General features: G+C 39.1%; 1 protein-coding gene and 1 long non-coding RNA gene across 2 annotated transcripts; both read left to right on the top strand.

Annotated features, from left to right (window-relative positions):
* The first annotated feature begins 11,037 nt into the window (after positions 1-11,037).
* LOC131330327 (uncharacterized) lies at positions 11,038-14,781 on the top strand. The gene is made up of 6 exons (XM_058363875.1): positions 11,038-11,111; positions 12,205-12,388; positions 12,481-12,737; positions 12,891-13,097; positions 14,252-14,347; positions 14,446-14,781. The coding sequence occupies exons 2-6, from the start codon at positions 12,352-12,354 to the stop codon at positions 14,476-14,478; spliced, it is 630 nt and encodes a 209-aa protein (XP_058219858.1). The 5' UTR covers positions 11,038-11,111; positions 12,205-12,351; the 3' UTR covers positions 14,479-14,781.
* A 28-nt stretch (positions 14,782-14,809) lies between these two features.
* On the top strand, positions 14,810-17,401 carry LOC131330329 (uncharacterized). The gene is made up of 4 exons (XR_009201083.1): positions 14,810-14,908; positions 14,997-15,053; positions 15,285-15,545; positions 17,228-17,401. It is a non-coding gene; the product is annotated as an uncharacterized LOC131330329 (long non-coding RNA).
* The last annotated feature ends 5,365 nt before the right edge of the window (positions 17,402-22,766 follow it).

The raw sequence follows: 22,766 nt of genomic DNA, 5'->3' as shown, positions 1-22,766 counted from the left end.
TTGCACCGTTTTGGTGTGGTTTGCTACGGTATGGATGTACCTGTATGGCATTTTACCATTTTTGTGTGGTATGGTACCGTATGGATGTACTCGTATACTATTGTACCGTTATACCATTATCCCTCTTACCACGTGTTCGGGCCTTCATTGGGCCTGTTCAGGAATACCTCCCTACAATTGCTCCCCAGCTTTACTGGTCACTTTTACCCAAATGACGAGTAAAGCTCCTAATAAACGAGTAAATTTATTCTGTTCCTGCACCTTATTTCGTAAAATTGGTGCAATTTTTTATCATTAGTCCAAGCAAAAAACATCTCTTTGTTCGACCTGTGGACAGGCTTTTTAGTCCTAAACTTTACACATGGCGTTTGTTGTATTGCTTACATTAAATGTGGATAGACGCCTTTTTGTGGAACGGAACGCCCAAACGGCATCTGGGGTGACGTTTCACATACGCCACCCCACTCATTAAGGTATTTTTTGGTTTTCGTCCCATTTTAAACCCGCTGTCTCTCTCTCTGCAAAAAAGACTACTCGTACACACCCGCCATTAGAGCACTGCTCACCCTCTCAAGGTCTCCTCTTTTCTGTATTAGGAACTCCGATCACTGATCCATTGTAAGTCTTTGCTCCCCACTTCACCCTATTTCTCTCGTAGATTTAGGGTTTAGTTGTTTCTTAGGGTTTCTTCGATACCCTTTCTCTAAAACATACTTTTCAACAATGGGGAGATTTAGACAGCACTGTAACACACCCCAGGCTATGGCTAACTTCAGATCTCGTTACGAGATATCCCTGAGAATGTCGCCATCACGCTCGCCCTTGTGGACGCCCTTCGTGAGTGTCCAGATCATGACACGCTTCATATACTAGTAGTTACCATCGTTGAAGGTGGGGTTAGGTTTTCCCTAGCACCCCTGCTTCGTCATGTTTTAGCCCACTATCGTTTGTCCCCAATGCAGATTTCTGCCAATTTCTTTTGGGTAGTCATGGGCATAAATGCTCTAAACCAGATGCTAGGCACATCCCTAGGTTTGCACGACATCCATCACTTGTACAGCGTCTCGAGGACAAAGGACGCCCTTACTTATTATCTCAAAAGTAGAGATTCCAGAAAAAGACTCGTGCTTGAACTTCATGACTCTGCCCGGGGAGACGATGATCACTTCCACATCGTTACGGGAAATTTCGAACCCAGAGATGAGGACGGCCGAGTGATAGGTTTTCATGCCCCTCACAGATTTGGGATCCCACGTTAGTGCTCTCCTCTTATTTTGTCTGTCTTTAGTCAAAGCTTCTTTGTGCTTTTACTAACATTATGTGTTGCATATGTTATTGTAGCCACAAATGTCAACCAGGGTTATGCCATCATCACCCTTCAGGTCCATGTTGCGGATATCAGGCGGGTATTAGCGTTCAATGGACAGGGTACTTATCTTGCTGGCCGAGCAAGGGCTGCCCAAATTCTTCTTAGTTACAGGGCCTCATACGGCGAGTTCATTGATCGGCGTACCTGTGCAGCTGATAACCCGATAGCTGGTGGTCCCTCCACCTCGCATCCCGAGCAAGGAGAAGAAAGGCGTTCTCAAACGCCTCCCTTCCAAGGCGAGCCAATCACTTTGGCCGAAGAAGCATCAACGTCCACATCAAGCGGCTATACTCCTGGGTTTTCAGGGCCACGGTGGCTCTCAGGGCCATGGTCGTCGATCCCACATTCAAACTGATGTTCCCCTTGGGTTTTCTCAAGAAGAAATTGACAATAGCCACCGGGACAAACGTCAAAATGTGGAATCATCACACGAAAGGCCCCTTCCTCAGTCCTCATCGACTTCAGCTCCTATTTAGGCTCCTTCACTCACCCATGGGAATCGGCCTATCACTGCTCGAGACAGTGTAGAATCTGAGGGAACAGCCATTGCATTATCCCATGCTTTTCTACTGCCAGGAGACATGCAAAAAGAGGTTGCAGGCCCTCCTTGGCTCATTTATGACCCATAGTGCCAAGGTAACCTTCCTCGTAATTTATTTACTAATCACTTAAGTCATATCCTCTTGTAGTTGCGTTGACTGTTTGGATCTCCAGGCGATTCAGAAGATGGTGGCTATGGCCTAAAAACTCAGCCAATCTGAACCCCAACGTGCCAAGCTGGCAAATGAGAACGCCCAATTGCAACGCACAATAATCAAGCTTGAGAGAGAAAGAAACCAAGCCCGTGGGGAGGTGAATGAAGTGAAAGGTAAGGTTGACGGTGCCAAGGACAGCTTGAACCAAACTATTACGGAGCTAGAGTCAAGCAAGAAAGAAGCGAAAGACGCATAGCAGCAGGGGTATAATGAAGGGATCGACATAGCTACTGAGAGCTACAAAAATCAAATCCCTGTCATTCAAGATCGGATTTGGGCTGCCTCTTGGACAGCTTGTCTTACAAAGATTGGAGCACCTGAGTCTTCCCCTCTGTGGACCAACAATGACCTACTGAGCACACAAGCCATTTTCGAAGATGAAACAGTAGTGGAAGAGGGGAATTCGGACAGAGAGCTCAATATCGTTGTCCCCGATCAGCAGGTAGCAAATGCCGACCAAACGATTGATACGTCCAACCCTGGCCAGAAGGAAGCCAGTGGTGGTCAACCTGGGGGAGATATTGCTGTGGAGGACATTACTGCACCAGCTTCTCTAGCTACTGTTCAAGATCTTACTGAAGATGAGTAAGTACAATCTCCTCCTTTTGGCAGACAATCCTAGTCTTTCAAACAGTTGAACTGGCCCTGTGTGGTTGTAAAGTTTTGCCCTGCGTGGCACAAGTATGATTCTAAAAACTTGTCTAACACACGTGTTTTGGCATTTTGTAGCCCTGTCTGGTTTAAACACTGTTTTGCTTGGCCCTTCTTGGCTTTAGAATCACATTTCGTTTTTTGATGCCAAGGTTCCTTTTCAGATGCATATTAGCTAAGTGTTTCGTACTTGGTTAAGTTTCTCGTACTTATGCATGTATTCGTATGCAACCCCAAGCTTGTTCATACTTGGACATATTCGTATGTCTAAGTTTTTTGTATTTATACAATCCGTGAATTCTAAGTTTATTCATACTTAGTTTGGTGCCCAAATGTATTCGCATGTTTATCATATGTATGCCAAGTGCTTCGTACTTGAACTATATCTGCATGTTCTCATATGCATTCTAAGTGTGTTCGTACTCAGGCAGTGTTGTATGTATTTGTACATACTAAGTTTGTTTATGAATTTTTACTCAGATGATTGCATCTCCCCGTATGTATCCCAGGTTTATTCGTGCTTGGATAACCAGCAAAGTTTGCTCGTACTCAGTTGTCTGTGCATATTCGTGTATGCTTTCCAAGTTTCAAGTACTTGGATATATGCCTAAGTTCACTCGTTCTTTAGACAATCAACTACATATTCTCGTATGTATGCAAAGAAAGCGTATGGGCCCACTCTCTGCTCCCCAATATGAAGGAAGGGTGAAGAATGAGTGCCATACTTCATATTCTAGTACCCAGAATAAAAATTTACTAAAAAAGAAGAGTTTTTCATAATTCAAAATCTGAATTCATAACTCAAAACTCAAGGGGGCGTTACTCGTACCCCTTGCAACTAACAAAGAATAAGACATAAGAGAGTTTTGTTCGTAACTCCCACACAATCACGATGTGCATCCTAAAAAATAAACTTGAAGCTATTCAGACAAAGAACTTTCTTAAATTATGGACATTCCATGGCCTTGGCACCGGGTTCCCGTCCAGGTCGGCCAATCGATAAGCCCCAATGCCCACAATCTCAGTGACTCGATATGGGCCTTCCCAATTGGCACCCAACTTACCCTCGTTGGCCACCTTAGTGTTGCCGAGCACCTTTTGAAGCACAAGGTCTCCAACACCAAACTCTCGTGGGTGGACATTCTTGTTGTAGCTTTTCATTAGCTGCTCTTGGTATGAGGCCAAATGCACCAGGGCCCGCTCTCTTCGTTCCTCAGCAAGATCTAATTCAATCTCCAGGGCTCTGTCATTGCTTCCACTTTCAACCAAAGTGGTCCTATTGGTTGGCAGACCTACTTTTAATGGAATAACGGCCTCCGTTCCATATGCTAATGAATAGGGGGTCTCTTCCGTAGACCTCCTAGGCGTTGTTCGGTGCACCCATAAAACTAGTGGCAATTTGTCAGGCCACTTCCCCTTTGCTTTATCCAACCTCTTCTTGATCCCATCAAGAATGGTTTTGTTGGAAGCTTCTGCCTGCCCGTTACTTTGAGGGTAGGCTGGGGTCGAGTAGTAGTTCCTTATTCCACACTGGGCACAGAATGCTTTGAACTTTTTCTGAAATTGGGACCCATTATCCGTAATCAATGAATAAGGGATCCCAAACCAAGTAATGATGCTTTTTCATACGAATCTTTCTATCATAGGTTCAGTGATCTTGGCCAAAGGTTATGCTTCAATCCATTTGGTGAAATAATCCGTTGCTACCAACAAAAATTTCCTATTTCCCGTTGCCTTGTGGAGTGGACCCACGATGTCCATGCCCCATTGGGCAAATGGCCAGGGACTCGTTAGTGGCACCAAATCTTCTGCTAGCATTTGTATCATTGGTGAGAATGTAACGCCCCCAATTTTGGGTACGTTAAATAGACAATTTTATTTCAACTTCAAAATAGAGTCTGGCTCTTTATTACATCACAACCCCCGTAAGAGTACTTTCATTACACAAGGGAAGGGAAACTAAGGTTTCTAACAACAGCTCCGCCTGTTCTTCCATCTTAGCCAGCTCTTCGACTCCAAAAGCCTCTAAGGTGTACAGCTCACCCTGTTCATCTACAAAGTCTAACACATTATACCAGCGTCGCCACCGATATAATATGTCAGGGTCACCAAAGGTAACACCATGAGCTACAAAAGCTCAATAGAATAACCCATACCCACTAACCCTTAACTTACAAACAATAGATCATGAAACTGATGATTTTCACATAGATCATGCATACATAATGAAACGGTTAACAATGACACATTCACAGTCAATATTCAACTAACGTTGGTGTCCAAGATTCTCTGAGTTTCTCCTACGCGACTCATCGTAGACCGTGTCACCATTTTTCATATACCGACCAACATTTCAAAAATTATTTTACAACACACCCAACCTCGGTTCTGCCGTTCCGGGTTCCCGAGTATCCTCACAATGGTTCCGCCGCACCAAGTTCCCATTAGCACACAAAACTTGCATTGGCTCCTTTCCGCGGATAACCAAGCCATATTACCAACGAGGCTACCACGTCCGGCTGCATTGGCAATCTTCACAATCGGCTACCAAGTCCGACCACATTGTGGTTTTCACAATCCACGCAATAGGCTACCAAGTCCGGCCACATTATGAGTTTTCATACACACAACGGGCTACCAAGTCCGGCCACGTTGCGGTTTTCACAATCCACACGATGGGCTACCAAGTCCGGCCACATCGCGGGTTTCCATACACACAATGGGCTACCAAGTCCGGCCACATTGCGGTTTCAAAACACATCTCGTCATTATCCACACCCTAGGTGCCATGTTTCTACCTCCTTGATTTTTGTGTCTCATTCTCATGCATAGACTCCGCGGTAGGACGTTCACATACGTACTCATAAATCATTCATTGAAATCTTGAAACTAAACTAGCAAGATCATCCAACTCAATATTACTAATCGTGCTCAAGCATAACGCCACATGTACGGACGTCCTTGGAGTGAAAAATCACTTATGCTTTATCACACAACAAGTAATACAAGCAATTCATGTATATGCTCATAACCATTCTCAAGATCAAAAATAAGTTCGTTGCCTATCATGCATTCCAAACATTTTAAGTGATAGATAACCTTATCTACTTGAAAACTAAACGATAGATGACCTTATCTACTTAAGGAAAATGGTCAAGGAAATTTATACTTCCAACATACGGTTTGATGCTTATACGTCGCTACAACAAATACCACTTTTAATAGCATAAATTGATAGCATTCTTTTTAAAATGCTATTGTAGAGGAGGCAATAATAGCATTCCTGCTTACACCACTTTTAATAGCATAAATTGATAGCATTCTTTTTAAAATGCTATTGTAGAGGAGTTAATAATAGCATTCCTGCTATTGAGAGACACGGACAAAAGGGGGAAAAAAACAACTGTAACGACCCTGAATTTTGGTCAATAAAAATTTCGTTAAATATTTGAATTTTATTTGAATCACTTATTTTCTCTTGAGTGGCTATATGATTTCTTGTTAATTTTCGTCGTAGTTAAATTTTGGTCTCGACTAGAAACCCTACTTGACCAATTTAGTTAGATTCTAACCGACTACTTGGAGGAACCAAGCAACCGAACTCACCTAGTTGCTAGATGAACCTTTTGGACCTTTTGAACCTTTCGCCTTTACCCATTGGTCCATAATGGTTAGGGTAATTTTTGTTCATTGGACAATAAACTTTTCATTATTATATTTGACTAAAAGTACATGTAGTCTTTTCAAAATATTATTTTAAAGATGAAGGTACTTGTACTCTTTTACCATTGGTTATTAACCGCAAGGGGAATTACTATCCATTGGGTAATAACCGTTAGGGAAGTTAGTAACCCTTGGGTAATAGAGTCTTTTGACCAAATAAAGTACCGATGTGACTAAAGAACCTTCCAATAAAGTTAATTTGACTTGTACTTTATTATTATTTTAATGGAGAGAATCCTAGCCTTTTTATTTAATTGGGGTACGTGGTACCACACCTAATTTAATATAGGGCTTTTGTCACAAGCTTTAAAAGGACAACATTGATTATTTTAATATAAAAGTTTCCTAGTAGCTATTGTCCATTGGACAATAGAAGTTAGGGGATTTGTTATCCATTGGGTAATAGCCCAAATCTTTCTCCTAAGTACTCTTTTATTATTTTATATTGGGATTTTGTACCCAATTGGATTAATTTATTGGGGAGTTGATCTTCCTAGAGTACATTAGTACACTAGTTTATTTTAATCAAACATGTGCCAATTTATTTGTTTATTTGGAAATCTTAGCCCTTAAGTTTCTTTGATTCAAAAGTACCAAAAGTACCTTTTGTTTATTTTCTTGTACCTTGTAAATATATATATATATATATATATATATATATATATATATAGTGTACTAGAGAGAAAGAGAGAGGGAGAGAGAGAGAGAGATTGCCGAGAGAGAGAGGAGAGAGAGGCCGAGAGAGAGAGTGAGAGAGATGGGCCGAGAGAGAGAGATAGGAGAGAGAGAGGAAGAGATTTTGTTGTACTTCTATGATCTTTCTCATCTTTTCAAATCCTTGGTGATATCTTTCTTCCTAGACTAAATCTATCTCCCATTGTACTCCTATATTTGTTTTATGACCAAATCTTGTACCATTGTCTCCTTCCTTTCCAACAAATCTTCCATAATCCCATCCAAGGACAAATCCTAGCCATGCAAGCCTACCATTTAGCCATGCAAGCCTAGGTTTAGACTTTGACCTTCCATGAGTGCTTGACAAGTGTCAAAAATTGAGGAATGAGAGAGAGGGGGGGGGGGGGGGGGGGGGGATGGGGCCTTAGAGAGGGAGAGAGAGCCAAGATTTTTCCTATAAATAGGACCCCATTCCAAGCATTGAACTCACACCTTCACCTAGCAACTTCTCTCTCTAGAAAAATTGTGTTCTTTCTTTGTTCTTTCTTTTGTTCTTATTTTGTTCTTGAGTGTTCTTGAGTTCTTCAAGAAACTCAACCTAAGCCACCACTAAACCGCCACCCGACCACCCTTCGATCCATAAAGTAGAGTAGTGTTAGTCAAGTAGAAGTTTCGAGAGAAACCTTTCTCTTTCGAAGCTACCGGAGACCACCGTAGGAGGTTACTCCGTCCGACCGCCGATTACCATCCGTAAGCCGTTACTACCGCCAAGAAGTAAGGTAGAACCCCTTGCCCCTAACTCTACGTATAGAACCGTATGTTAGAAAGTAAGAAAATCCTTACTTACTTCCTATTTACTTGCTTACTCAAGTATAACGTTATTGTTTTGAATTGCTAAACGGTTACCTATTTACTTTAAGTATTTGTATTTTGATCTTTAAAGATGATTATGGGTATGCATGTATGAATTGCTTGTATTACTTGTGGTGTGATAAAGCATAAGTGATTTCACTCCAAAGACGTCCGTACATGTGGCGTTGTGCTTTGAATAAAGCATAAGTGATACACTCCAAGGGCGTCCATACATGTGGCGTTATGCTATAAGTGATGATTGAGCGTGATAAGTAATATAGAATTGAATGATCTTGTTGGAATGATTCCTGCTTATTTTTGTCCTACCGCGGAGTCTTTGCATGTAAACGAGACACGAGAATCGAGAAAGTAGGAACATGACACCTAGGGTATGGTTAATGAAGGGAAATGTTTTTCGAGGAAGGAAATATTTTGAAACAACATAATGATCGATTTTGGGTGGCATTATGTGAGTTGTGTGCGTGCGTAAAAGAAACATTTGAAAAGGGTGAAAAGTTTTGGAAACCGCAATGTGGCCGGACATGGTAGCCCATTGTGTGGTGTGTGTTGAAAAACCCAATGAAAACCCGGAGTGGCGGAATCATTGTGGGGATACTTGGGAACCCGGAGCGGCGGAACCGAGGTTTTTAGATTTCGAAAACCCCAATTGGGAACCCAGAGCGGCGGAACCATTGTAGGATACTCGGGAACCCGGAGCGGCGGAACCGAGGGTTTTGAAATGTGTGCGTTCCCATGGGAGACCGGAGCGGCGGAACCATGGTGAGGGATGGCTTGGTTATCCGCGGTACGGAGCCAATGCAAATGTTTTTGTGTGCCAATGGAAACCCGGGATGGCGGAACCATTGTGAGGATACTCGGGAACCCGGAACGGCGGAACCGAGGTTGGGTGTGTAGCTTGGTTATTCGCGGTATGGAGCCAATGCAAATGATTTTGAAAGGTTGGGTGTGTTTAAACAAAGTGGTTTTTGAAAGGTTGATTTGTAAATGAAAATGTTGACACAGTCTATGATGAGTCGCGTAGGAGAAACAAAGAAAATCTTGGACACCAACGATAGTTGATTAACGAAAGTGGATGTATCATTGTTAGCTGTGTATACATGTATCATGTGGAAATCGATGTTTGTTTAACTTGTTGTTTGTAAGTTATGGGTTAGTGGGTATGGGATTGTTCTGCTGAGCTTTTGTAGCTCATGGTGTTGTCTTTTTTGGTGACCCTGACATATTATATCGGTGGCGACGCTGGTATAATGTGTCAGACCTTGTAGATGATCAAGATGAACAGTACACCTTGGAGGCTTTTGGAGCTGAGGAGCTGGCTAGGATGGAGGAGCAGGAGGAGCTGTAGTTAGGAACCCTAGAACCCCCTTCAAATGTGTAAATATTGAACTCTTGTAGGAGTTTGTTGTAATAAGAGCCAGACTCTATTTTGAGGTTTTTTCAATGAAATTGTCTTTTTAATGTACCCAAAATTCGGGGCGTTACAACAACAGCGTGTTCATAACTCTACCATAGCGTTCTACCAATTTTAGGCGCCACTCTCTTTTCCCCTTTTCCCTCTCTAAATTTTGGGCGCCAGTTCACGGTATTTCCCTCAAAATATTTCAATCTCTTTCAATATTTCAGTCGTTAGGTCATCAAGAGGTCTACAGCGTGAGTTTGGTTTAGATGGGTTGATCGACAGATTTGCACTAGTCTTCCTCTCTATTCACTTCGTATCAGATTTCAGCATGAGTTCGATTCTTCTGGGTTTCAATCGTGAGTTGTTTTTCCATCAAATATTCTTCTTGTATGATTTCCCTTTTTTTTCTCTCTTTTTGTGCTAGATCCCTAATTCGTATAAAGAAAGAAGCAAACTTGTTGCACCAATTGCGGCAAAGAGTCAGCAAACAGAGAAGCCCTAAACAGGTTCTGTTCGATTTTCCTTGATTCTTACAGACTAGGGCTTAATATTCAGTACGATTTTGCCTGGAAAACACAAGAAGATCATTAGGGCTTTTATATGTTTCCTTTCATCCGATTAATATCATGTTACCTGGGGCTTTGCATGCTATGCCTCAGTACAAGAAACTTTATACTGTAGTTTAAGTTTTTCTTGGACTCTGAGTCTCTGATGCAAGTTAGGATTTCATATATTTTTTTTTCTTGTCTTGTTTGACTTGGTTATTTATATTTTACACTTACCCACGTGACTAAACTTTATACTGTAGTTTAAGTTTGTTTGGAAGTGTGGACTTTTTTTTTTCAATCGGCCTTGTTGTGTATAGGAATTTGGGCTTTGCTTTGTTTTGTCTTTTTTGTGATATGGTTGCATGTTCGATTAGAGTAATGAATAGCTCAAAAAAGGGTCCCTAATTTATTTATTCCAAGTGATCTTTTGTCTGTGGTCCCCTTTTTGCTTCTTCTTTATGAAATCCCTAAGCCAAGAATGTCTCAATATGGTGTATGTATTCTTATACATCATAACTATTGGTTAAACCCCCAATAACTTAGTGGCCAATCCCAAAGATGTAGCATCAATTGGTTTTTGTAGGAGCTAAGGTAATCCATTTAGCACCTCCATACTGAAATAGGATCTGAAAATAGCAGCAAACTCCCAATGATAGCAGGAAAAATGAAATCACCAAAGGTTCACCTTGAAGCAACATCCAGTATTTATGACAGCATGGTTTCAACTCAGAAAAGACAGAGACCGTTAGAGCCACAGCAGCAGCTGCAACTCTAAAAAGTAAAAACCACCCCTTTTGTGTGTTTTTGTAACACCCTTAATATTTTTTTTGAACAGGTAACACCCTTAATATATGAGGCGCTTTTATGTTATACTTTCAACTTAAAGGACTAAAGTGCAATTTTTTTAGAATTGTGCATGTGTGCCGTGTGTGTGCTGAGGGGTGTGTGTGTGTGTTCCTTTTAAAACAAAGAAAAAAAAAAAAGAAATCCATCAGGGGAGGAGTTGTTTCAACGTTAGAAGAGAGAGAGAGAGAGAGAGAGAGAGAGAGAGAGAGAGAGACGGTGGAAAGAAGAAGATGAAGAGCGACGGGGGAAGCTAGGAACCTCAATTTCAGTACGTACTTTTTAGTCTCTTTACTTATGTTTGTGTTTGCACAGCAGATTTTGAGACAGGTTGCAAGGGGTCTGTTCTGGGTTGATTTTTTGTTCTTAGATTGTGAATTGGATTTTGATTCCTTCTTGAGATTTAAAGAACACTCTCATCTCGGTCTATAGCCACTGGAATCGTTGAAAACCGTCAAGAACTCGACTTGCTATGGAATTTTGAAATCTGCTATGCATAATGATAATCTGTCCTGTTTTGACGAATTTTTCTCATCGATGTGCCGATAATGTTATTTTTTTATAATTTTACTGTAGATGCCTCTGTTAGTTTAGTTTATGCTGTAAAAATTTCAGAATTGTTTGAGAAGTGTGGAAAAAGATAAAAATCATGAACCAAACTGGTGTCTCGTTCGCGTCTGTGCTGGCAGCACTGACACGTCTTAAGAAAACGGACATATCTCCTAGCTCGGGTATCGGTTTTACGCACCGTTTCTTGATTGTGAAACTAGACTTACATAACTTTCTAAATATGTAAGGTTTGTGCCTTAGTTCCTTCTAGGAAAAATCAGTTTTTGTTCCGAAGTTGATGGTTTGGTAATTCTGGAAGTCTGGGCAGTTTTTGGAGCTATGTTCTTCATCAATTTTTTCATAGTTAAATGTACTTACTGACTATGAGTTCTCCTGAGTCTTAAACACTGATCAATTGGTGATGTTTTGGTGTTGGAATTATTGGAAAATATTGAGTATGTGATTTTTAATGAGCATTCGATCGTAGACTGTTCTGCTGGAACTGTGATTTCTGTTTTAGATGTGTAACTTTATTTGAGCCTATCTTGGTCATTCGGACTCCGTTTAGGGCAAATTTTATATCGAGATTGATGTTCTGAGAGTGTACTTTTTAATGGTTGTAGTCTCGGAATCTAACTCCGAACCTATAGAATTCTATAGTCAGAATTTGGTTGGTGGTTCTGCTATATAGTGTGTGCGTGAGATTCTTGGCTTTGGGGTGCAAATTGGTGCATATACATGCTCTTTCTATTATTTACGTGCGCATTACAATGTTGTTCGCTCTCTTTCATTCATGCATTGCTTCTTTTATGTTTTCAGGTGAAAGGTACGGGTCCAAGAAAGAAGAAGGGTTGTTCTAGTGCACAACTTTTGAAAAAATCACAAACAACTCAAGAAGATGGTGGCAGCTCCCAGGGAGCGACCCAAGCTCAGTAGCTCCCCACATCACCTACTGAACAAACTGACATGTTTTGCAGCCCACATACGGTTGTTGGCTCCGTGGGTGAGTAATAGTGTTAAGAGTTTATTTCTTCTTAGTACTCTTTTTATGTAATATTTCTGAAGTACAATCATATCCAATGCAAAATTCTACAGCAACTCCTGCAATCCCTTCAACAGTGTCACAAAATCTCAAATGCAAAAGAGGCCCTACCAAGCTGAAAACGATTGCTGTAGATGGAGGTAGTCGGATTGAAGTTAAGTTTGACGAGAATGGTCAACCAATCGGTGATGGATCAATCAAGTTGTCTTCTTTCTTAGGACCTCTAGTTCGAGAGATTGTACCATATACAATTTCAGATTGGCGAAAGCTTCCTACGGGAATGGCAGAAATCCTATGGCGATCCGTTAAGGTATGGTATAGTGCCCAAGTATAATGCTTTTAGTTACATAATTCCATCCAACCAAATGTAGTGTCATTATTTCAACTCTCTTTATTCACATACTTTTACTCTTCTAGATGTAAAAATTATAGAAAATCATGCAAGTTACATTCAAATTTTTAGGTGAGATTCAATCTTCATGAAGAATGGCATAGAGAAATGGTTTTTCAGAGAATGAATGAAGATTGGAGAGCCTCAAAGTCGACATTAGTCAGAAAAGTAAGAAATGCTTCAAATGAGGAAGAAAGGCTAAAGCTACAGCTTGATAACATCAAATCGCTACAAGATTGGAAGGATTTTGTGAAGGAAAAGACTAGTGAACAATTCAAGGTATGTGCACCCTGTCCATACTCCCCTTTATTCCTGATTTTTTTTCATTCTCTCAAAAGAATAAAGCATGTTCAGTTCATCTTGGTTTGCTATTTTTGTAGCTGTGCCTGCTGTTACTGTTTGCTATTATATGCTGCTGTATGTTAAAAGCTTTTATAGCATCTTTTAGAAGTTTTTAGTGCTGCTTGTTGGTGTGTTTTCTTGCTGTTTTTGTTGCAGCTTTGATACTGGTTTCAGCTGATTTTGATGCTGGTTTGTACTCTTTTTTCCACTATTTCTTGCTCCTGTTTTATAGTTTTTACGGTACCTAAGTTGTCGTAGTCATAGCTAACCAAGATAGATGTAAGGCTGGCCATTATAGCAATAGCCATAATTGAGTACCAAAACAGTAGCCATTTGCCACCAATATAGCAGTCAACAACAACAAACATCATCTCACAATTGAGTACCAAAATAGCAGCAGCGGCTGGACTAATAGAACTATAGCAGCAACTGAAGTGTGCACAGTTGGAAAGTAGCAGCAGCTAAGCATTTATAAAAGACATGGTTGTAAGTGGTAGCGACTGATAGGTATCCCGAGAGTAGCAACTAGCAGCAACAGTAGCAGCAAGTAGAACAGCAGTAGTAGTAGCAAAACAGCAGTAGCAGCATATTCTGTATAGTACATACTATAAGTGACTGATAGCACAGCAGTAGGATACCTGCTTGCTGCAAACAACCAGCAGCAAACAGCAGCAGCAGGGCACACAGAGATCTATCATGGACATAGTTTGAAAATCAAAGTAGATTGAAGGAAACTAGGGACAAGCCCCCTAGGAAAGCTTAAACAGCCCGAGGGACAACCCAGTCACGGACTAGCTCACATATGGTCTAAATAGGGGCATGCCCATGCTAGGCTATGACTAATTTGTGGGTGTGTTTTCTTTCTATTTTTGCTGCAGTTTTGATACTGATTTCAGCTGATCTTGATGCTAGTTTGTACTCTTTTTTCTACTAGTTCCTGCTTTTGTTTTATAGTTTTTACGGTAGCTAAGTTGTCGTAGTCAGCTAACCAAGATAGAAGTAAGGCTGGCCATTATAACTGGAATTCCAGTGGTTCCCTACTGATTTATATCAAAAGAATGGTTGTGATTTTAGTTTATTCTTGAGTTTAGGTTAGAAGCAATAAATTCAAAGGTATGAGACAGAAACAGTTGGAGCTGCAGCATACTATGAGTCGTAAGGGATATGCATGGTTGACTGCTGAGCTGGTAATACCTCTATTATTTTGTTCATTATCAAAGATCATTGTACTTCACATTCATAAACTATAACTTCAATTCTGACCAGATATTTGTTTTTACTATAGAAAAAGAAAAAAAGAGGTGTCCTCCATAAGTAGAGCTGTTGTTTGGGCTGATGGACATACAAACAAGAAAGGTCAACCCGCAAACAAAAAAATTGCTCAAAAGATTGTAAGGCCATGGCTCATTCTTTATATGTGTGTTTTATTGGTTATATATGTTCACAGTCTGGTCGTAGTCATTTACATTGGTTTATTGTTATGCCATTTTTAGAAACAGATGGAAAAAATTGAACGGGATAAACCAAACTCATCTTCAACTAATCCAAAAGAAGATGCTCTTTCTCAAGTGCTTGGTCCCTAGAAGCGTGGCCGGTTAAGAAGATTTGAAAAAGGAGTGACACTAACAAGATTGACTATATTATCACAAATGAATGGTCAATTTGATGAACTACGTAAAGAAAATGTTCAGTTGAAGTCTCAAATGGCAGATATGAAAAATACAGTTGACGAGTGGAAGAAAAGCCAAGTAAGTAGCTTATCATTTTTTCATTGGTGGTCATTTCGGATTACTTTGAGTAACAACGTTTTATTTGTTCCGTTTTTGAACTTTCTAGGTTCAAATTTCGGCAACATTTGACGGAACACCAACTACACCCATTGTTTCTCCCTCGGTAAAAAAATGTTTACTTTACCATTTGCAAAAATAGCATAATCTTACATTGTTGCATAAAAGATGCTGAAGGGTAAAAAATACCACAGATTACATTGTTGCATTGAATTATGAGGTATATTCTTTGACAATAGAAGTAAGTGCAGGTCTTTGATGTTTAATACTGGAGTTTTGTTTGTTGAAATATGTTGTTATCATTGTTTAATTTTGTTATATCAATTTGTTGGTAAAGATTGTGAACATCAGTCAGAATATCAAGTGCAAGTTGCTAGATTGGATGGGGACGGGAGACATAGTTGCTGAGGGGCGTTGGTCTTCAAGTGATCCAAATGAAAGATGTCATTGTGTTCTGATCGGACCTAACTCAATGAAAGTTTGGGTGGATGTAGCAAAGTGTTTCTTTGGAGGCCTACAAGTGATCTGACCTATGTCGTTGATGCTGTACTACCATCGCGTGGCCTGCTAGTCAAGTTATTATGGACTCTTCGCCGGGGTAATGTTCATTCCCTCCTTCATATTGAATTAATTCTCTTAGATGATAAATGCATGCCTGATTGCTTGTGTTAATGATCTCCATGTTCCATCATATGAAAAATATGTTTTGTTTATAGATAAACTGCTGAAAATATAGAGATTTTGTTGCTTCAATTTGCTGAAACTGTGAAGTGCAGGTCTTAAGTGTTATATAAGGCTCTGATATATCTTATATATATGTCCCATAATGTGTGGAAAAATCATTTTCCTCGTTCAATTAGCTACTTTCAATTGATGAATGTAGCGTTTAGGAAACATATAGTATTAATTCCCACCAAAACAAATTAGAGAGAATGAATAGGAGGAGAGAGATTAATTGCAACCTGCTAGTCTAGGAATAGAACTCCAACAGCCATGGCACGGGACTTCATTCCAAAGACTCTTGCTGTAGGAGAGAGATTAATTGCAACCTGTTAGATTAATTGTAGTTGTGGACTCTTGCTATAGGTGTGGGTCGCACAGCATACCTTTTGTCCAAGGCATGTAACTTTGTTTTAATTGTTTCATGGTCTTTAAAGTAACATGGTTGATTAGTATTTATTAAAAAAGAAAGGCTCTTTTTACAGCATTTAATTTGATCAATTTGAGACAGGTTAATTATGTGTGAAAGTTATTGGTTAAGTGTGCTTTCAATCCTTGAAACTGCTGGTATGAAGCAGCTAGAAAATGTATGGAAAAATAGCTCGAGTGCAAAATTTTTCCATGATTTCCACTTACAACCATCTGAATGGTAATCTTTATCGAATCATGATTTTAGGGGGAATATTTCTTTTGTTAGACTTAGCTAGTGGATGTTCTTACCCTACCTTCATATATACTCAATATGTTAGGTTTGTCGCCGGTTGCATGTTCGATATATACATCAGATGATTGATGATGGTTTCAGTATTTATTAGTACAATGTTTAGCCCTTTTTGCCTTAAAAAACTGGAAATTGAATTGCATTGTCCTTTGCTATCATACTCGTGAATTATTCTCTTTTTATACTCGTGGACATCTGGTTCGTTGTGCTTCACATTTCGGAACATTGATTGCCAGGTTATGGTTCATAGTTCCCACAACTTAGTTTGGTGATGAATTGTTTCCTGATCTCAAGTATATTTTTCAAGGCAACATTGCCTTGCATTACTGGTAGCAAATCTTTTAGTGAGTTGGGAATTCAGATAGGTAATGACCAGTTACGTGGTTGTATACAAACCAGAGGCATGTAAATAAATGGGGATAATGGCATTGGCAAAAGATGTGGTAGCACCATAGCAGTAGTATGGTGGCCAGTTAATAAACAAAGCTCGATGCGTCTGAAGCTCTAACTTTAACAAGTTTGGGCTCGTGTTCGGCTTAGTTAAAAGTTTGCTTGAGATCTGTTGAAAAATAAACAAGTGAGATATCTTCAATCCATTTTAAAGCTTTGCTAAGATTGAACAACTTGCAATTCATATATGCTCATTAGCTCATTCAGTGTTGTCAGGATTGTGAAGTTATTTGTTTTACTCAGAGTTTGTTTGTTATAATATAGCATAGATTTTGCTCTTGTGGCCATGAGACTATCACAGATTTTGGACACAATATATATTTGTATACGACCCTTCAACAAGTAACATTCTTGCAATCTTCTAAGTCTCTTTCTTGTATTGTATGTAGGTCGATTGGTTGAAAGAGAAGATCAATATTTCATCACTTTTTGCTCGAGATGGAGATTATGATCTTCCTAGTGTTGGACGTTGGATCTCAATTGAAGTTTTTGCATTGATATCTCCTGTTTTTTTGTAGAGCCTCAATACTCCTTTTTTGTATGAAGACATAGCTGGGGTGCTCCTTTTTTGTATAGCTGGGATGCTCCTTTTTTGGATAGGGCAATTTTCCTCCTTGTAAATGTTGTTAGCAAGATGAAGGCTATAGATAGCTAGCTCCTTTTTTGTATGGAACAATTAATGTGTATATACACTACAAGAAAAATTCAATTGGGTGACGAATGAAAATCGTCACAAATTGCATGTTTTTCGTCACAAATAATATAGGTGACGAAAAAAAATTTGTCGAGGATTCCTACCTAGTGACGAAATCTATTTTTCGTCACCTATAGTGCGTTTTGATGACGAAATATTTTGTCACCAAAAAGTGAATAATTGGTGACGAAATTTTTTTCCTCGCTTATTGTGCTTTTTGATGACGAAATTTTTTGTCATCAATTATTCCTTTTAGCGACGAAAAAATTTGTCACCAATGTGACACATCGGTGACGAAATTTTTCGTTGCAAAAAATGTTTTCATATGGGAAAAAAAAATCATTCTTTCTTGCTCCTGCTGGATTTCGAACCCGAGTCCATTGAGTTTTTTGCGCAAGTTCCGACCAACTGCACCAAACACACTTTTCAGTAAACATTTGAAATATCTAATATATAACACATATGTTTAACATGAAAATATATTTCGAATGCAATTTTGAACCTTTAAACATTAAAATTAGCAAATTTGATAAACCTGAAAGTTGTAGGCAATTGAGTTATTGTTCAAACCCAATTTGAATTATCTCAATCGGAGTTTTTAGTAAAGTGTTACGTCCGAAATACATTTAGTGACAAAGCGCAATTCATAAATTTCGTCGCGAAAGGTGCCCATTTGATGACGAAATATATTTTTCGTCGCTGAAAGCGTTAAAATGGTGACGAAAAATAATTTCGTCACCAAAGTTAAGCATTTGGTGACGAAATATATTTTTTGTCACCAAATGATTATCTTTGGCGACGAAAAATAATTTCGTCACCTTTTTTATGCTTTCAGCAACAAAAAATGTATTTCGTCACCAAATGGGTACCTTTGGTGACGAAAATATTTTTTTCGTCGCTAAACAAATATAATTGGTGACGAAATTATTTCGTCACGGAAGTTATCAAAATAGTGACGAATTTATTTTTTCGTCGCCAAATATACTCATTTAGTGACGAAATTAAATTCCGTCGCCACTTTTTCGTCACCAATTTTAATTTTTCTTGTAGTGATATATGGGAGCTTCTTTATGGCAATTAATTAAACTCAATGATTGGTTTTAATTGGTTCTTTTCAGAGCTTTGCATAGGATGCGATGAATTCTTAATTGTATATAAGAAGTTGACAGGTTATAGCGAGCATAAACGCTTTGGAATGTCCCTTTTTATATTAATGTAGTTACTTATTTATAGCAGTCTTTGTATGCTGTGGAAGGTCTTTTATTTATAGCAGTCTTTGTATGCTATGGAAGGTCTCTTATCTAAAGGAGTCTTTGAACGCTATGGAAGGTCTAGTATCTATAATAGCAAGGGCTAGTACAGCGTTCATCTAAACGCTATGGTTAACATTTTATAGCGTTCTTTGTTTGTTGTGAAATATAATAACAATAGCGGACAATGAACGCTATTGAAAGAAAGGACTTTTAATTGCACCGGCTAATAAGGCGTTCTTCGGAACGCTATGTATATAATTCTATAGCGTTTTTAGCATGCTATGAAAGGACTTATTTGTTGTAGTGCGTAGAGTTAATGGACTAAGGATTCTACTTTCTAGCATACGGTTCTATATGTAGAGTTAGGGGAACAAGGGATTCTACCTTTCTTCTTGGCGGTAGTGGCGACTACGGAAAAAAAATGAGTACATCGGGCGGAGTAACTTCCTACGATATGCTTCCGGAAGTTTCGAAAGAGAAAGGCTTCTCTCGAAACTTGATCTTGACTAAACTACTTGAACTTTTTGGATCGAAAAGGGGTTTTAGGATGAGTTTCTTGAAGAACTTAGAAAGAACTTCAAGAATGCTCAAGAACAAGAAAAACAAAGTAAGAACACTAATCTTTTTCTGGAGAGAGAAGTTGCTAGGTGAAGGTGTGAGTTCAATACTTGGACAATGGTGCTATTTATAGCAAAATCTTGGCTATTACCCAAGGGATAAGATTTTTCCTAGCAATTATTGTCCAATGGGTAAAGATTTTTCCTATTAAACTATTCAATTAAACACATGTGTACTTTGGAATAAATTAAGTATACATATATATATATATATATAAATAAGTCCAAGTACACAAATATAAATATTAGTATGTACCATGAAATCTATGTAGATCCCAAGTATCCAATAAAAAATTATAAGGTCAATATCCCTTATTAAAATAATCTAAATTAGCACATGTTTCTTATTAAAATATTAAATTAAGTACTTTAGGAAATCTAGGCTTTAATATAATATGATATATATGTATATATATATATATATATATATATATATATATATATATATATATATATATATGTACCCATGTCCACATATTCAAATATATAAGTAGGTACCAAGGATCCAATAAAAAATTATAAGATTAAAACTCCTTATTAAAATAATCCAATTTGACACATGTTTTCCTATTATAATAATGGATTTTGTACCAAGAGAATCCTAGGGTATTTTATTATAAAGTACATACACATATATATTATCTCATGGGAAATCTAAAAATGATTTATTAAATAACCCTTGTACTTATTGGAAAGACCAATGCTATTATCCAATGGGTAGTAATTTCCCTAGCGGTTATTGACCAATGAATAAAAAGGTGAGGTACTTTATTCATTAAAATAATACCATAGTCCTTTAAGCATGTGTATATATAACAATATATAACTATATATATGTACCTTTAACAAATCTGGTAAAGTACTCTTGGTAGAAATCTAGATTTACTCTATTGTCCAATGAATAAAAGTTTTCCTAACTTTTATCGACCAATGGGTAAAGGTTCATCTAGGGTTAGGTTCTTAAACTAATTGGTTAGAAACTAATTCTACTTGCCATGTAGAATTTCTAGTCAAGAAATATAAATTTTAAGACTTAATCTCAATTATTAAGAAAATATACTAGTGCTTTTATAAGCACACTTGTCTTTAGAAAATAACTAGATTGTCTAGTGCAAAAATATATAATTTTATAAGTCTCAAATCTAATTATGACAAATTATTAAAGTTAAAAAGGAATTTTAAAGGAATCCCAAGTAATTAAAAATAAAATTTAAATATTTAACGAAATTTTTATTTACCAAAAATCAGGGTCGTTACAGTAAGACAACATCTGTACGGTACCATACAACATCAAAACGGTACAATACCGTATGAGTACTTCCATATGGGTATGTACCATGCCATATCAAAACGGTACAATACCGTACGAGTACATCCATACGGTACCATACCACACCAAAATGGTACAATACCATACGAGTAAATCCATACGGTACCAAATCACACCAAAACGTTACAGTACCGTACGAGTATATCCATACGGTACCAAACCACACCAAAACGGTACAATATCGTACGAGTACATCCATACGGTACCATACCACACCAAAACGGTGCAATACCGTACGAGTATATCCATACGGTACGAAATCACATCAAAACGTTACAGTACCGTACGAGTATATCCATACGGTACCAAACCACACCAAAATGGTACAATATCGTACGAGTACATCCATACGGTTCCATACCACACTAAAACGGTACAATACCGTACGAGTACATCCATATCGTACCAAACCACACCAAAATGGTACAATACGGTACGATACCACACCAAAACGGTACAATACCATACGAGTACCTCCATACGGTACCATACCACACCAAAATGGTACAATACCGTACGAGTACTTCCATACCGTACCATGTCACACCAAAACGGTACAATATCGTACGAGTACGCCGATATGCACGCGGAGCCACAGAGTGGTGAGCGCGTACTATGGTCCGGCGCATGTTAGTTCTTACCACTACGGTTTTGAAACTCTACTAGCTTTAGGAGCAGTACTGGTATTGATTACCAGCCTTGGCCCTACCAGCCCCTCTCAGGGATCAGAACAGAAAATAGTAGGTATGCTATACCTAGATTGAGTTTGAAAGAGTACTTGAGCTTTGAGGTTTGATTGAGGTGTTGGGAGGAGGAACAACAAGCTATGTACTTGAGATTAGGGTTTGTATGTCACCCAAAGTGTGTATTTTATAACCTTTGAAATTTTTGGAACCCTTTTAATGGATGAACCATGGGGGGTATATATAGGGAGAGATGAGGTAGGTATGGAGCTGCAAATAGAGGAGCTCAGCCAATCCACGAGGCTGGTTAAGGTTGCTTGGTGATTAAGCTTACCAACCCATAAAGGTGATGGGGACAGGTTTTGACCGCCGTGCGCATGTTGCACCCTGGCGCGCGTGGGTCAACGGTCAAGCTTTGACTGTTGACCACACCTGGCAGCTTGACTCACGTGCCCGGGTTTGGGAGCAGCGCGCGCATGTACCACCTACTCACGCGTTGGTCAATGGTCAAAGCTTGACCATTGACCAACACCTGTCAAGTTGATCTGCGCACGTAGGCTCTCAACCAACGCATGCCAGTAGGGTTTTTGGCTTTTAAAGTGGCTTTGGCTAGATTATGTTCAAGGGTTTTGCAAACGCTCAAAGCTTAAACACTCGACATTCCCAGGGTGTTCTTGATCCGTTTCATCATTAGGGAATCAAAAACCGAAAGTAAACTAATCTAGAAGCCTAGATTGGTGTGTCTACAGTAGCCTCTCTTTGACGGCACTTGAAGCACCATCAACTTGGTACAAGTAACGTCAAATAATTCTAGACTCCCCTCAAGTCAATCTAGAACAAAACATACTAGCAAAGTAGACTTGTAAACTTAAAGAACCTGATTGGTGGAATGGACGGGCATTCCATTGCCGGGGATGAAAGTAGAAGTGGACGAGTGAATCGCCGCTTGTTAATTGAATTTTGACAGGATAGGCTATCGTTGCAGATTTGGATGGGGCAGGTTGTCATTGCTGGGGATCAAACTATCCTCGGCACAAAGCATTCCAACAATCACAGGTAGGTCGTGTCAGGCAAGTTGAATTCCATCCGTTGGGAATCAGAGCCAATCTCCTTATCAAAGACTATCTGAGACAGAGCAATAAGGCTTGTGGAAGACGCGCGTGAAGCTAGACTGAAGTAGAGGTAGTTGTTTAGGGCAGGCCGAGGCGGACTCTTATGGGGAATAATTAATTGCGAAGGGTGGACCATTGAACAATATTCTAATTGTCAGAGTGGATTGATCGGACCATATTCTGATCGCCATTGAGAGAGTGAACGAGGACGATAGTCTGATCGTCGTTGACGGATTGAA

Source organism: Rhododendron vialii, chromosome 6a (assembly GCF_030253575.1).
Source record: "Rhododendron vialii isolate Sample 1 chromosome 6a, ASM3025357v1".
In the NCBI taxonomy this organism is placed as follows: Eukaryota; Viridiplantae; Streptophyta; class Magnoliopsida; order Ericales; family Ericaceae; genus Rhododendron; species Rhododendron vialii.
Note: the sequence above shows the minus strand (reverse complement) of the source record. Positions and strands in the feature narration are given on the sequence as shown.